The sequence below is a fragment of the Pan paniscus genome, chromosome X (genome assembly GCF_029289425.2).
Source record: "Pan paniscus chromosome X, NHGRI_mPanPan1-v2.0_pri, whole genome shotgun sequence".
NCBI classification, from domain to species: Eukaryota; Metazoa; Chordata; class Mammalia; order Primates; family Hominidae; genus Pan; species Pan paniscus.
The window spans coordinates 48,843,176-48,857,812 of NC_073272.2; the positions used below are offsets into that span (position 1 = coordinate 48,843,176).

Sequence of the window (14,637 nt, forward strand, 5' to 3'; positions counted from 1 at the left end):
TACTTTGGAGAAGACAGCTGGCTGTGGGGACTGAGGGGTGTTCATCGCTTAGAGCAGGTAGCAGGAGGCCGAACACCAGCCCCACCGGGACTGCAGAGTTACCGTGCTCTGTCCTTGGTCTTGGCTGAGTGCTCCAGACAATTGAAAGCACCAGTCTGGCCACTGCTACATCTTTGCCTTCTATTGTACTGGCTCCTGGTGCCTGAGGAGTCCATTCATACTTCTGTTCCTCAACTAAACAATAATTTATCTACCTTACTTAGAAACAAGATCCCTCACTCTTCTACTCAAACCTGAGTGTAAGGAATAGCTCAACCTGTTCTGAACTGGCTTGATTCCCATCACAGCCTGTGCCCACATCTGCTGCCTCCTGGGCCAGTAGTTCCTGGTCCTGGGCACAGTATATGCCCTTGTCCACCTCCTTCTGATCATTTTATTTTCTTGGCCTGCTCTGCTTGGGTGACCTTATCCTTCCACAGTTTCTTCTTCCCCACTAGGACATTGAGGACAGGCATTTTCCCTTTGGTATCTAGTGGTGATACTGTCAAATGGAAAGTTTTTCCCACCACAGGAACTTTCCCATTATTGCTCTAGAGTACCCTAGACACTCCACACCGCAGTCCACTGGCCACACCACTACAGCAGCTGAGGCTTGAACACAACTGTTGTCGTCTTTCTCCAGTATGCCAGCTCCTTTGCGGATACTCTATAGACACCTTGTTCACTGCACCTCCCCCATTACGGCTCCATGTCTTCCCCACCACAACTCCTGGATCTCCTTGACACCTTATTCGTGCCTGACACCCTTCTCCATCAAAACAAGCTTTTGAGTCATGCATGAATCCTGGTTGCATCTTAGTTGTTCCCCCTCCACCTCATTCCATTTTACTTCTGCGGTTTGTCTACCATTGTAACACCAGCCAGATGGGAGATCAGGGCTTAGCAGGCGGGGGTTGCGTCATTGCACCGAGCCCCCTGCACCCAGCAGCCACAAAGGATAGGGTGGGACAAAGGTTTCTCTTGTCATTGCCTGGAACTATTTGCCCACCTCCTTCTGATCATTTTATTTTCTTGGCCTGCTCTGGCAGGCATTCAACAAACATTTGTTGTGTGCTGTGTGCCAGTCACTTTCTAGGCACGTGAGACAGCAGTGGATAAAACAAAGATCCCTGTCCTCTTGGGGTTTACGTTCTGCTAGGTTGACACCCAGAATAGATTATAAACACAGTAAGCAAATTGTACCTTAGAAGTTGATCAGTGCTCTTCAAAAGGCGAGGAATAGAGCCCGATCTGGGGATCTGGAATGATGGCAGTGCAGGTAGGAATTTTTAAATCGGAAAGGCTTCATGGAGATGACTTTGAAGCAAGCACCTGGAAGAAGTGAGAGAATGAGGCACGTGGATGTGGGCCAGCAGCATTCCAGGCAAAGGGAACCACAGCAAATGCAAAACCCCTGAGGCTGGATTGTGCCCTTTTCACTCAGAAACAGCTAGAAAGAGCGCTAGTATGGTGGCAGTGAGTCAGGGGAAGAAGAGGAAGAGATGAGGTCAGAGAAGTGATGGGCCTGTTCTATGCCAAGGCGAGGACTTTTATCTTTGTCAAATATTTCCACTCCCATCATGGCCCGGGAAATCTCACTAATGTAAACCTTACTGAAAATCCTAACTGGTGTGATCAAGGCTGCCATAAAGGGAAGCCCGGAAGAGGCGGGGAGGCTGCCTTGGAACAGGGTAGTGTAAGGATGTGCCAGAAGGCCTGCTGGAGGTTGCAGCCCTTTGAGCTGGACTTGGGATAGTGTGGTTTTCCAGGCAGAAGGAAGTGAAGGATTAGGTCGGCCTGGTAGTACTTGGCACACAACATGCGCCCAATAAATAAAATGGAAATAAAACCGCGGAGTGTTCTACTTGTGTTGACTGACATCAAAACAAAACAAAAAACCCTCAGAGTGAGGGGAGGCACGGGCGGGGCTGTGCCGGGCAAGAGAGGTGGCAGGAAAATCCAACGCACGGCGCCTATGCAAATACTCGTGTGAGGCAGAAAAGAGGCTCCGCCCCGCTCGAAGTTCCAAGCATGCGCAGTAGCGGCTCCTGCGCCTCTAAGGATCCGCCTCTTTCCTCCTTTCTCAGCCCGGGTTCCACCCCGGGAGGCCCGCTGTATGAGATGGAGGGCGGGCTAAAGGCGGGACGAGACTCGATTGAGCGCAATTATGACCAATCACCTTGCGGAATATTGGCCTTATAGCGAAGGAGGAGCTCAGAACAAAAAGGAGGCCCCACCCCCGCCGACGGTGAAAACCTATGAAACCTGGGCGGAGGCGTGCGGAGTCGGGTAGAGAGCGAAATCACGCCTCTTCAGTCAGCCACGCCCTTTATTCTTGCTCGGCCTCGCCACAGAGAGCAAATCAGGTTGGCTGGGCGACAACCTCAAAGGGCGGGGCTGCACACGTTCACTACGGGAATGAGGTAGCGGTGGAGGGGGCAGTTGGGCGGGGATAGGCTGTCCTAGCTAAGGTGGTAAAGGCCAATAACTCTTCAGGCTGCCTCTCCTCGAAAAGTCATCTTCTCGCGAACCTTTAAAATGCCTTCCTCCCCAAGCACCTCAAGGGACTAGAACTGAGTGCTTCATTTGTCTTTTTTCCTCCTTGCAAAAGTCCCGTTTGCCACCATGGGGATGTACCAAGTGAGATGGAGTAGGGGGAGCGAGTGGTGATTGACGCGCCAGGTTACTGGCCACTGCTCACCTAGGCGCTAGCAAACTTCTGCCAAGATCGGAACTGAGTACTAAACAGCCTCCACAGTTCTCCCTGGTGCCGTCTCCGGCTTGGCGCCGCATCCTCCTCTGGGCTCGCGATGGCCGCGTCCCCTCCCGCTGCGGACGGGTCCTTTGGTACATGCAGTCCGAGGTGAGTCCCCTCCTTTCCACTTCACCCTTCCGAGCGCCTGCGTGCGCATGCGCGGAGCGCGGCGCGCGCGGCGGTTGGGCCGTTGGCTGTTCGGCCCTGGGATCCGCCGCCACTCCGCGATCAGACGGCTCTGAGCCGCGAGCCGCCGTGAGCACTCGGATTCAAGCCGGCGCCAACGAGTCCGGGGGCATCGCCCGCAGCGGCCAAGCTCATGGCCGGCTGAGCGGGACGCCGCCTCCGCCTCAGCCACCGCCGCCGCCGCCGCCTCCTCCTCCTCAGCCGGCGGCGGCCCGGGCCCAGCAACCATGGCTGAAGACTACTGGGACGGGCGCCTGCGGCGAACAGGAGGAGAAGGAGGTCGCGCGGCCTCATCCCGGGCCGCCGCCCCAGGCGCCGCCGCGCCGGCCCCGCGGCTCTGAGGTTGCTCGCGCGCCCCCGCCGGTGAGCGCGTCCCCGAGGCGTGGAGGCTGCCCCTCCTCCTTCAGAACCCACCTCGGGCGGTGCCCAGGGGTCTGGGCTGCGGGGCTGGCAGGTGCCCCCACCCCCGGCGAATTTCCCAGAATGCACCGGAGCGGGGGGTCATTTGGGGCCTCCCTGACCTTGGCCCCGCCCTGGGCCCGTCCTGGGAGCTGGGGTTGGGTAGTGCTGTGGGTGCTAATGGGGACCAGGGGGAATCAAAGGACCAAAGGGTGTGGAAATGGGTGACAATGGGGTGAAAGACTTGGGGGGGTTGCTGATGGGGGTCGGAGCATGTGGCAGTAAGCCTCACGCCAATAAGTCGTGTAAGGTTCAAGGCCCCGTGTGTGCTTGTGGAAGGAGGGCGGGGTGCGGAGCGAGTGAGGGACCCGATGGTGTATAACGGGGGGTAGGGTGTCGAGGAAGTTCTAAGACATGCTCATAGGGATTATGTCCGCAGAGAGGCCCGGTGTGTGTTCATGGGGGACAGGGTGGCACAGGTACCAGAACGTGTGTTGGTGGGGTCAGGGCTCTGAGGCCTGGTGCGTGGCGATGAGGCCCTGGATGGTGTTAATACTGCGTGTCTGTCCGTGGGGCCTGCAGTGTGTGAGAATGCAGTGTGTGCTTGTGGAGGGCAGGTAGCTGAAGGACTCGAGTGTGGTGTGTGCGCCAGTGGGGGTCATGGCTGTAGAGGGTGTATGCCTGTGGCCTCGAAGGTCTAGGTAGTTTGGGACCCAGTATATGCTAATGAGGGCAGAGTGGAAGGAAGGACCTGAGGGTATCTAACGGAGGAAGGACTGTGGAATATCTGAGCCTGGCCTAAAGGAGATGAGAATTGCGTGTCTGTCTGGGCCTAGGAAGGAGTGGTGGGGAAGGAAGTGTCTTAGCACTGTCAGAGGCTTAGTGGACGAAGGGTCAAGGTGATGTGAGGTGTGAGTGTGTCCATGGACACAGGGAATGTGAGTCTCGAGGGCACACTAGGAAGGAGCAGGGTAATAGAAGTACTGGTGGTTGCTAATGTGGGTTTAGAGACATAGAGGCACTTCAATGTGTGCCATTTCGAGAGTCAGCTGTGTGAAGTCTGGAATATGCTAATAAGCATCAGAACCTTGTGAAGATTGTGCCCTTGTGTCCGCGGAGGACCGGAGTATGTTGAGGTTCCAGGGGGTGCTACTCGGGGGTAGGGCTGCGGAGGGGATCTAGTGTGTAATAAGGGGGATCAGGGCTTTCATGAAGGGATCTAAGTGTGAACCAACAAGGATTATATCTGTGGAGATATCTCTGAGCAGAGAGCAATAGAGGACAGGAATGTGTGATGATCTCGGTGTGCTAAAGTGGATTACAGCTAGGGAGGGCTGAAGTGTGTGCTAATGGGAGTCAGGGCTGAATGAGACCTGTGTGCACTAATGAGGGTCAGGCCATGGTAGAACAGTGTGTTTGTGTGTCCCTGCGGAATAGGGCTGAGTAAGGGTTCAGGGTGCACTAATGGGGAGGCAGGACTGTGTGAGGCCCAGCGTGTGCTAATAGAAATCAGGCCTGAGTGAAGACTCAGTTTGTGCTGACAGAGGGGACAGGACAGTGGAAGGACTGGAATGTGTGTTAAGGATGGTCGTAGCTGTGAAGGGGCCTGAGTGTGGGTAACACTGGTTAGAGATCTATCTGTAAGGTTCACTTTATGTTAATAGCATTCAGAGCAGCATGAAGAAGGTCCAGTGAGTGCTAATGTGGGTCAGCTATAGAGTACCCCAAGTGCATGTTAATAGAGGTCAGAATCATGTAGGGGGAACAGTACGTTAATGAGGGGAGTCAGTACTATGGAGAAGGTAACAAGCAGCTAGGCCAGGGAGGGGCCCAAGAATGTGGTGGCAAGAGTTACTTAGCGGAGGCTGAGTGTGTGCTGACAGAGTTCAGGGCGGTATGTTATGTGTTAGGGCTTTGAATGCTGATGAGTATATGAGATAATAGCAGGTAAGATGTAGTGAGGCCTCCTTGAGGGTCTAGCGTGTATTAATGGGGATCAGGACATAGGGTGCGAAGACCAAGTCCTTAGTGGTCGGTGTGTTGAGTATCCTTGAGTATGAGAGTAGTCTGAGGATGGGTGTATGTCTTTGGGGATCAGGAAGGGTCAGGCAGGACATGTGCCTTTTTTGGGGTAAGGTTTTATGTCCAGTTTCTTGCTCCCTCCTTTTTTGAAATCTAAAAAGCTCATTCAACTGAAATGATATTTGAAAGTTTCCTTGCGTATAAGTGTTCAATTATCTCTGTTCACAGGGGCTTGTCTGAGCCCCCCATCCCCCTTTCTGGGAGTGTTATGTGATATACAGATTTTACACCCCATCTTCCTAAAATCCCAAAAAACTGAACTCCAGAGCATGTCCAGCCCTTGGGGTTTCCAGTTAGAGGTCGTGGACCCATGGCTCCTCCTGGCTTCCTCCCCATCCTCCATTCAGCCCTACTTCCAGTCTCCCCCAGCCCCTCCCCTACTCCCTGTCACAACATGCAAAGCAACTGGGTATCTGTGCCATATGGGGACACAAGGTTGTCTTTGGGAGCTGGCCATGCTTTACCTTCCTTGCCTTAGGCCCAGTATTCAGCCTCCCAGGTCAGGATGTTTTGTGGTTATCCTGGGTTCTCCATGGATGGACCTCATCCTGTATCTGAGGTCTTTCTGCTAGGGTGGCCCCTACCCCTCCTGGGGATAGTGAGTTCAGCCAGATGGGGGTGAGAACTGCTGGGGGAAGCACCTGATTTCAAGGTAGCAGATGACCCATTTCTCTCCTCAAATCCAGCCCCAGTCTCATCCTCGACCTCCTATCTAGCTCTACTTCCCTTGGGCCCAGGGCCATCTTAGGCCCTGCTGTGAGTCCAGATGGTTCCTGGGTCAGGTCTTTCCCCCTCCTTGCTGGCCCAGAGCCCAAGAGGAAGCAGAAGACGGCTGGCCTAAGCCTTTTGGTGGCCCCATTCCCTTCAGCAATCCATCTAGGTCATCTTCCTGTCGATGCCAGCATCCCTGGGCTACCTTGTTTAGGGTTGTTCAATGAATAGCAGGGATTCATCACCTCAGCAGAGGTTGGTCCTAGGCCCTCAGCCCCCTGATTCACTTATTTCTGCCATAAGCACTTTTTGAGCATCTACTCTGTGTCAGTCACTATTCCAGGTCCTCAGGATATAGCCGTGACCTAAACACAGAAATCTACCCTGGCGGAGCTGATCTTCTAGTTGTGGCGGTGAGGAGATAGACAGTAAAGACTAAAGAAACCAATAAGTAGGTGGTGTCATTTCTGAGGAGGTAATGAGTGCTGGGGGGATAACTGGCAAGGTGAGGGAGTTCGGGATGGTTGAGATTTTAAATAGGGTTATTCACAGAGGCCTCATGAAAAAGGTGACCTTTGAGCAATGGCCCAAAGGGAGAGGGGAGTGAGCCATTTCGAAATTTAGGGGAAGGGTGTTCCAGGTACCAGGAACAGCCAGTGTAAAGGCCCCGAGGTGGGACTCTACTGGGTGTGGTTGCAGAACAGCAACTAGGAATGATGGCGGGGGGGTGTGGGGGGGGGGCCGTGGGCAAGAGGCAATAGGGGCAAATGAGGTAAAGAAACACCTGTGGGCCACATTGAGGACTGGGGCGTGTATTTGGGGTGATGAGAAATGTACATTCTTGAGTAGAGGAGAAATGTGACTTGGCTTGTAAAAGTCTAGATTGGACCCTAGGGGTCCTAACCTGATCAAACCTTTCTGGCAGCCCTGAGAAGAGCTGGTGTACACTGAGACCCCCCTGCCCTCCACACAATCCCACCCAGTGGTTGGGTCTGGGCAGGACACCCTGACACACGCTCCCCTCCCCCCCCCCCCACCTGGGTAGATGAATGGGATGATGCAGTGGTTGTCATGACGATGAGTGCTAGAGAAGTCAGGAAGAGGGTCCCTGTGGCCACAGGGAATAGTCTGCCTTGGCCTTTGAGGGTGGTGCTAGGGGAACTATGCCACTCTATGGCCGTGCTCGAGGCCATGTCACCCATCCTTCAATTCTGGGCACACGCCCTGGCCGACCCATGGCTGGGCCCATCACTGCAGCTGTACCTGAGAAGATCTGCAATGGAGCCTTCTGCTCCTGCAGTGGGGCTTTTCCCCTAGATCCCAACAATCCATCGTTAGGGCCCTTGCCCTCAATCAGCCACCTAAATCTGAGAACTCAGGTGGGCTACGTAGGAGCAGGGTCCCAGTGGGGCTGGCTGTGTGGGTGGGCAGGTACTGACAAAGATCCCCATCCATGCTGGGTTTCCAGAACTCCTGAGTGGCTCTGGGGTCCGTAGTGGTTGAGTGAGCACTGACAAGTTCATGTCAGTGCCCCCTGCTAGGCTGTGGGCTTTAGGGAACCCATGGTGATAAAGCAAATGCTAATAAGAGACCCATTTCCATCTTTGTCCCTTGCTCAGATCGCCATGGATCGGATGAAGAAGATCAAACGGCAGCTGTCAATGACACTCCGAGGTGGCCGAGGCATAGACAAGACCAATGGTGCCCCTGAGCAGATAGGCCTGGATGAGAGTGGTGGTGGTGGCGGCAGTGACCCTGGAGAGGCCCCCACACGTGCTGCTCCTGGGGAACTTCGTTCTGCACGGGGCCCACTCAGCTCTGCACCAGGTGGGTCCACTGGCTATCCCCTCTCCCATATGGCCCCAGGCTGCTTCCCAGGTGTTGCCTCCTGGTCACATTCCTCATTTTCCTCTAAATTTTCTGCCCTTTCTCTGCCCCCCATGTGCTCTCTTCTCCCCCTTCCCTCCCATCTTCTCTCAACACCGTCTGTCTATCTGTCCATCTGCGCTCCTCTTCTTGCCTTTCTGCCCAGGCCCCGTGGTGGGGGACAGAAGGTGCCTTGCCTGTCACAGCTGCCCCAAGGCTCCCTCTGCCCTTCTGCCCTCTATGATGGCCTCCTCAGTCCTCTGGTACCTGCCTGCCCTGGGCCTGCCTTCCCAGGACCCTTGGCTTCCCCTGCCACCACCTAGCTGCCGGCTCTGAGCTCAGCTTGCCCTTGGAAGGAAGGGTTCCACTAGGTGACTTTTGCCTCCCCAACCCCCAGTTCAACCTGCCCTAGATGTACCTGAGCTTCCCTGGGCTCAGGTACATCACCCTCTCCCCGAGGGACTCCAGGTTTCCTCTGGGGGCCACGTGCACACATGTGTGATGATGGAATATGTTTCGTGGGGGATGGGGTGTCCTGTGGTTCCTGACCCCACCTGGCCTGCCCTACCCCTCTCCCTGCCACCAGAGATTGTGCACGAGGACTTGAAGATGGGGTCTGATGGGGAGAGTGACCAGGCTTCAGCCACGTCCTCGGATGAGGTGCAGTCTCCAGTGAGAGTGCGTATGCGCAACCATCCCCCACGCAAGATCTCCACTGAGGTGCTTGACCCCGTCTGGATGGTGGAGGAACTGGAAAAGGGGGTTGGACCTGGGGAGGTGGAGCTCATGATCCTGTTTCTCTCTTGCCTTACCTGCTAGGACATCAACAAGCGCCTATCGCTACCAGCTGACATCCGGCTGCCTGAGGGCTACCTGGAGAAGCTGACCCTCAATAGCCCCATCTTTGACAAGCCCCTCAGCCGCCGCCTCCGTCGTGTCAGCCTAGTAAGCACCTTCTGTTCCCGTCCTCTCCTTTTTCTCCTCTCCCAGACCCTTCTCCTGAGCCAGCTTCAACCTGCCTCATTTGTCCCACAGTCTGAGATTGGCTTTGGGAAACTGGAGACCTACATTAAGCTGGACAAGCTGGGCGAGGTGAGAGGCAAATAGGAGGTCCATGGTGGGGATGAAGTCAGTGGGAACTCCTGGAATCTCATAGCACCTCTCCTGTCACACTTCCTCACATTCCAGGGTACCTATGCCACCGTCTACAAAGGCAAAAGCAAGCTCACAGACAACCTTGTGGCACTCAAGGAGATCAGACTGGAACATGAAGAGGGGGCACCCTGCACCGCCATCCGGGAAGGTACACACCCCCATCCCATCTGCCCCAGGCTTCCCCAACCCACCCCTGGCGCACACACTCCATAATGAGAACAAAGACTGGTTCTAAGACCCCCCAAAACACTCTGGCTTTCATGGGAATGCCTGTCACCCACATATCCAGGTAATAATCAGGGTAACCAGGAATCTGTTCCCATTTGGATAAAAGGTAGATGAATTGCAAACCAGGGTTTGGTTCTGAGAACACCCCTGAAAGTGCTCACCAATTTATTTACTGTAACAATTTCTAGTCAGAATATCACATGGAATGAATTTGAATTGCACTGAAATTTAGTGTGCAAATTCGATTTCACACAATGCTGCAGGCCTATGTACTGAGGGTTGGAGCCAGGCCCCTTCCCAGAAACCAAAAACAGGTTATGAAAATCTAGTGTCACATGAGCCTGGGGCTGCAATCCCAGGTTCTTGCTCCATACTCTCCTCTGAGTCTTATTTTCCACATCTGCAACATGGAGACACAACTTCCTTCTGGCATGAGGCGGGTTAGAGCTGGTGGCTCCGAGGCATTACCCTGAACTGTCTAGAGAAAGAAAGAAAACCTGGGCTTGTCCCTATCTAGTCCTTGTCCTCACCTCTGTCCTGAGGGTAGGACCCTGACTCTTCCCCTGTCCCACTCCCATGCTTCCTGCAGTGTCCCTGCTCAAGGACCTCAAACACGCCAACATCGTTACGCTACATGACATTATCCACACGGAGAAGTCCCTCACCCTTGTCTTTGAGTACCTGGTAAGGTTGAGTGGCAGTAGGTCCCAGGGGGAGGTGAGGAGAAGGCCAGGAGCCATAGGAAGTAACCCTCATTCCTGTACCACCTCTTCTTTCCTCAGGACAAGGACCTGAAGCAGTACCTGGATGACTGTGGGAACATCATCAACATGCACAACGTGAAAGTGGGTGTGGGGCAGGAAGCAGGGGCACAAGGGGGCCCCCACTCATCCACTCCAACCCACAAATCTCCCAGAAACGGACTTTTCCCTTTGGCTTTTTTTGCTAGGAGCCCTTGGAGGGCACTGGGACCCTGTCCTCTTTTGTGTGACAAGGCTCTGGGCCTAGTGTCTGTGTTTGGGAGGGGAGCAGTGCCTGCTGGGGGTCGGGCTAGTGGATAGTCTTTGACCTCTGCCTGCCATTCCTGGGTCCCCAGCTGTTCCTGTTCCAGCTGCTCCGTGGCCTGGCCTACTGCCACCGGCAGAAGGTGCTACACCGAGACCTCAAGCCCCAGAACCTGCTCATCAACGAGAGGGGAGAGCTCAAGCTGGCTGACTTTGGTACCACTGGCCTCCCCTTTCTTATTGGCTCCCCAGCCTCCTACTTTCCCATGACCACTTAGTCTCACTTCCCTTCAGCCTTGCCAGATTTTGCCTAGGACACCCTCAGTCTCAACTGCACTCTCCCCGAGACTTTGCCCATGACTCCCTCATTCTAGCTGTCCTTTCTCTGATTTCCAGGCCTGGCCCGAGCCAAGTCAATCCCAACAAAGACATACTCCAATGAGGTGGTGACACTGTGGTACCGGCCCCCTGACATCCTGCTTGGGTCCACGGACTACTCCACTCAGATTGACATGTGGTAAGGACAGGTGGAAGTGTGGCAGGGGCCACGTGGTAAAGGGGGTGGCTTGGTCACAACAGCCACCCAGCCAGCTGCCTTTCTATTCACTGTGCCCTCCCTGCCCAGGGGTGTGGGCTGCATCTTCTATGAGATGGCCACAGGCCGTCCCCTCTTTCCGGGCTCCACGGTGGAGGAACAGCTACACTTCATCTTCCGTATCTTAGGTGAGGAGGCATGGGCCCTAGGCGCTGTGGAGACACACAGGGAGGACCTGTGAAATGTTTGGGATAACTCCTCTTCCCTACTAGGAACCCCAACTGAGGAGACGTGGCCAGGCATCCTGTCCAACGAGGAGTTCAAGACATACAACTACCCCAAGTACCGAGCCGAGGCCCTTTTGAGCCACGCACCCCGGTGAGGCTGGTGGGTGGGTGGGCGTTAGGGGCCAGAGTGTCCAAACTCATTTTAAATCAGGTCTCTTTGTCCTTGTGGCAGACTTGATAGCGACGGGGCCGACCTCCTCACCAAGCTGTTGCAGGTGAGACCACCTTGGGTCAGCCTTGGGGGTATGGGATTCCAAGTGTGGGGAAACAGGGACCCCCCCCCCAAACCAGGGGCAGGGTCTGAGGTGGGCAGAGAGACCTACTTGTTGAAGATATCAATACTATCCCCCTCCCCCCACCCCCACTCAGTTTGAGGGTCGAAATCGGATCTCCGCAGAGGATGCCATGAAACATCCATTCTTCCTCAGTCTGGGGGAGCGGATCCACAAACTTCCTGACAGTGAGTGGAGCTGGGGAATGGACCGGCCAGTGTGGGGACTGGGAAACAGGACTGCTGGGGCCAGCTGGCGGGTTGTGTAGGATTCTGGCTGTGCCACCTCTACATGGGGGGACATCTTGTTCACGTGTGTGATGGGTTGTATTTGTTATGAAAACATTTTTTAGTTTTCAGTTCCTTTTACCTTTCATGAAAAATTTAAAACATACATAAAAATATATGCAATAGCACTTTACTTTTTTTAAAGTAGACATTTCCTTACATGCGCTAAAAAATGCACAAATCATAAGTATACTATACAATGAATTTTCATAAATGAAACACATCCTTGTAACTAGCACAAAAGTCAAGAAACAGAATGTTAAAAGCTCCCCACCCCCAGCTCCCTTGCATCTCCTTCAGTTATTCCCAGCCCCTTCCCAAAGGGTGGCCACTGTTTTGACCTCTAACAAGGATAAGTTTTTTCTGTCCTTGTACTTTATAGAAATAGAATCACATGTGATGTTCTCTTTTTATATCTGGCTTTTAAAAACTTTTTAATATGGATATTTTCAAATATATGTATTTATATATTAGTCAAAGTAATATGATGAGTCCCTAAGTACTCCAGTGAGTCATCAATTCATGGTCAATCTGGTTTTATCTATATTCTCTCTGATTATTTTGAATCACATCCAATCCCAGACATCATAGCATTTATCCTTAAATAATTTCAGCATATACCTATAAAAGATTTTTTTAAAACAACAATATTATTATCAAACCTACAAAAAACATTTGCTCACTTTCCCTATCTTCCCACTGGATTAATATATAAAGCAAACCCCAAACACCACCCATCACCTAGACTTAACAGGTGGTAATTGCAATACCATAATTCACTTGACAAAATTAATAATGATTTCTTTGTGTCATGTAATAGTCCATATTTCATCTTCCCTGGTTGTAGCTGGTTTGTGTATGGAATTGTTTGACAGATGAAGGTCAAGCCTCTCAGAGAAGGGGCAGCTTTTTCTAATTCTTCCCATGGGGTCATATGGGGCTGGTCCTAGATGACCTCATGGGTCATCCCCCACTTCTATGTCTCCCCCATCTGTAGCTACTTCCATATTTGCACTAAAGGAGATTCAGCTACAAAAGGAGGCCAGCCTTCGGTCTTCGTCGATGCCTGACTCAGGTAGGTATAGCCCCTTGTCTTCCTCCCTGCCCCACCCACCTACCTGCTTACCCACCAACAGCCATCTGCTCTGCTTTCCCCCACAGGCAGGCCAGCTTTCCGTGTGGTGGACACCGAGTTCTAAGCCACAGACCGAGGCCCCAGCAGGCAGCGGCTGGAGGGATGCCACACCCCTCACAGGGCAGCCCCCAACTACATCTTCCCTGCTTACTCTCTGCCTACCTGCCTGAGCCATGTTCACCTGCCCACTTGTCCCCTGCTGCCTGCCCAAACACCCCACCATTGGCCTGTCAACCCACCCATTGGCCTGTCTGCTGGGTGCTAACAAAGCTCTCATCACTCCTTCACTTGGTCTGTCTGTCTCTGTCTTGGTAGTTGCCGGTGGACAGCATGGCCGTGCCAGCCTCCCACACTGAGGCCAGTTCTACCCCCCCATCATACCAGCCCCCAGGACCACTACCCCACGGCCAGCCAGGGGTCCAGAGCTAGCCCAGGCTGGGGATCTCGACTCAGACAAGATGGTGACAATGCCTTGAGTCTGAGGCATCCTCTGCCTGCTTTCCTGCCTGCCCCACCTGCCTCATATTGTGTGGGCCTTTTTTTTGTTTGTTTCATTCATTGTTTTTTTTTTTTAAATTATTTTAAATGAGATTTTCGTTTTTTTTAAATGCAATATCTCTGTATACAGACTGGCTGGGCCCCACCCCCTGCGTGTGGCCCTCCCACGGTATTTTGTGCAATGAAGCCCTGCTCCCAGCCTTTCAGAGACAGGGACACAGCCCCTATTTGGAACCCTGATCATCACCAGACCCTGGGATTGGCTATGGGAAAGCATGCCACAGCCACTCGCCTTCCTACCCCCACCCGCCATCCCCAGCTGCAGGGGGATCTGGGGACTACCAGAGACTCTGGGAAATGGACAAGGTGGGGGGCCCCACTCTTTCTCTCCTGCAGTCCCGTAGCTGGGGCCTCCTTCCTTCTCAGGGTCTCCCCAGCCCAGTCCCCTTGCTCCCATCCCACTCGGTGCTGTTGGGTAGGGGCCCTGCCAGGAACTGACCAGCTCAGCGAGGAGCCATAATGTGCATATGTGCACAAGCAGGGTTGGGGGAGGGGGGTGTGAGGGGTTGTGCCCAGGTGTTGCCCCCTATCTCCTGGGGAGGGTGAGGCAGGGCAGGGACAGTCTCCAGGGTCAGTCCCTGGATGGGTGGTTACCTCCCCTTCCTCCACCCTAAGCCCTGGGGCCCTGAAATGGGGTGGGAGGGCAGGGGTGGGAGCCCTCCTAGTGGGTTTGGGGGGTTGGGTTCCTGAATGCACCATAATCGCTGTATGAAATATTAAAAAGTCTAAAGTGAAAAGCCTGCTTGCAAATCCCTGTAGGGGTGGAGGGTGGCCGAGCTGGGGTGATTATTGGGACCTTGGAGAATTCATACCTCATCACCATTGTCTAGGAAAACACTGGGAGTGGGCCAGGGACACGTCACGACTATGAAAAAGGCATCTAAGGTATTGCATATGTAACAGTAGAACATGGAGTTGAAGCAGGTAGGGCAGGCTGAATGGTGTTGATGGGTTGAGAAGCAGAAAGGGGAGTTAGATTTGCCCAGGAATATGAGGAAGCCTGATAAGAGGGTGGAAGCAGGGGAGTGGAGAGACGATGTTTGAAAGACACTGGATGGCCCAATAGAACCATGGATGGGAAGATGAGGCAAAGGCCCAGTATGGCCATCTGACTAGGAAACCATGAAGAGGAGGGAAT

At 53.7% G+C, this 14,637-nt stretch overlaps 1 protein-coding gene across 8 annotated transcripts; it reads left to right on the forward strand.

The window, feature by feature from the left end:
- The first annotated feature begins 2,079 nt into the window (after positions 1–2,079).
- Positions 2,080–14,236, forward strand: CDK16 (cyclin dependent kinase 16). 8 transcript variants are annotated; one of them, XM_055106858.1, is made up of 18 exons: positions 2,083–2,405; positions 2,651–2,902; positions 6,504–6,585; positions 7,792–7,999; positions 8,625–8,758; positions 8,858–8,983; positions 9,074–9,130; positions 9,227–9,341; positions 10,011–10,105; positions 10,204–10,266; positions 10,518–10,641; positions 10,822–10,942; positions 11,051–11,148; positions 11,233–11,338; positions 11,420–11,462; positions 11,617–11,707; positions 12,804–12,881; positions 12,968–13,228. In XM_055106858.1, exons 2-18 carry the CDS (start codon positions 2,850–2,852, stop codon positions 13,003–13,005), a joined length of 1,632 nt encoding a protein of 543 aa, XP_054962833.1. In that variant the 5' UTR covers positions 2,083–2,405; positions 2,651–2,849; the 3' UTR covers positions 13,006–13,228. The 8 variants fall into 8 exon arrangements, with proteins under 8 accessions (XP_003809716.1, XP_054962833.1, XP_034806556.2 ...); XM_003809668.4 differs by lacking the exon at positions 6,504–6,585 and having other exon boundaries at positions 2,080–2,405; XM_055106855.2 differs by lacking the exons at positions 6,504–6,585; positions 12,968–13,228 and adding an exon at positions 13,257–14,236 and having other exon boundaries at positions 2,284–2,405; positions 2,651–3,343.
- Positions 14,237–14,637: the final 401 nt, after the last annotated feature.

What these genes read in the sequence shown, in the direction of transcription:
- CDK16 (XM_034950665.3), top strand. Translation starts at nt 2,891, where the DNA reads ATGCAGTCCGAGGTGAGTCCCCTCCTTTCCACTTCACCCTTCCGAGCG. An exon ending in GCCTCCGTCGTGTCAGCCTA is followed by an intron (nt 8,984 to 9,073) that starts GTAAGCACCTTC and finishes TTTGTCCCACAG; the next exon opens with TCTGAGATTGGCTTTGGGAA. An exon ending in TCCACTCAGATTGACATGTG is followed by an intron (nt 10,943 to 11,050) that starts GTAAGGACAGGT and finishes CTCCCTGCCCAG; the next exon opens with GGGTGTGGGCTGCATCTTCT.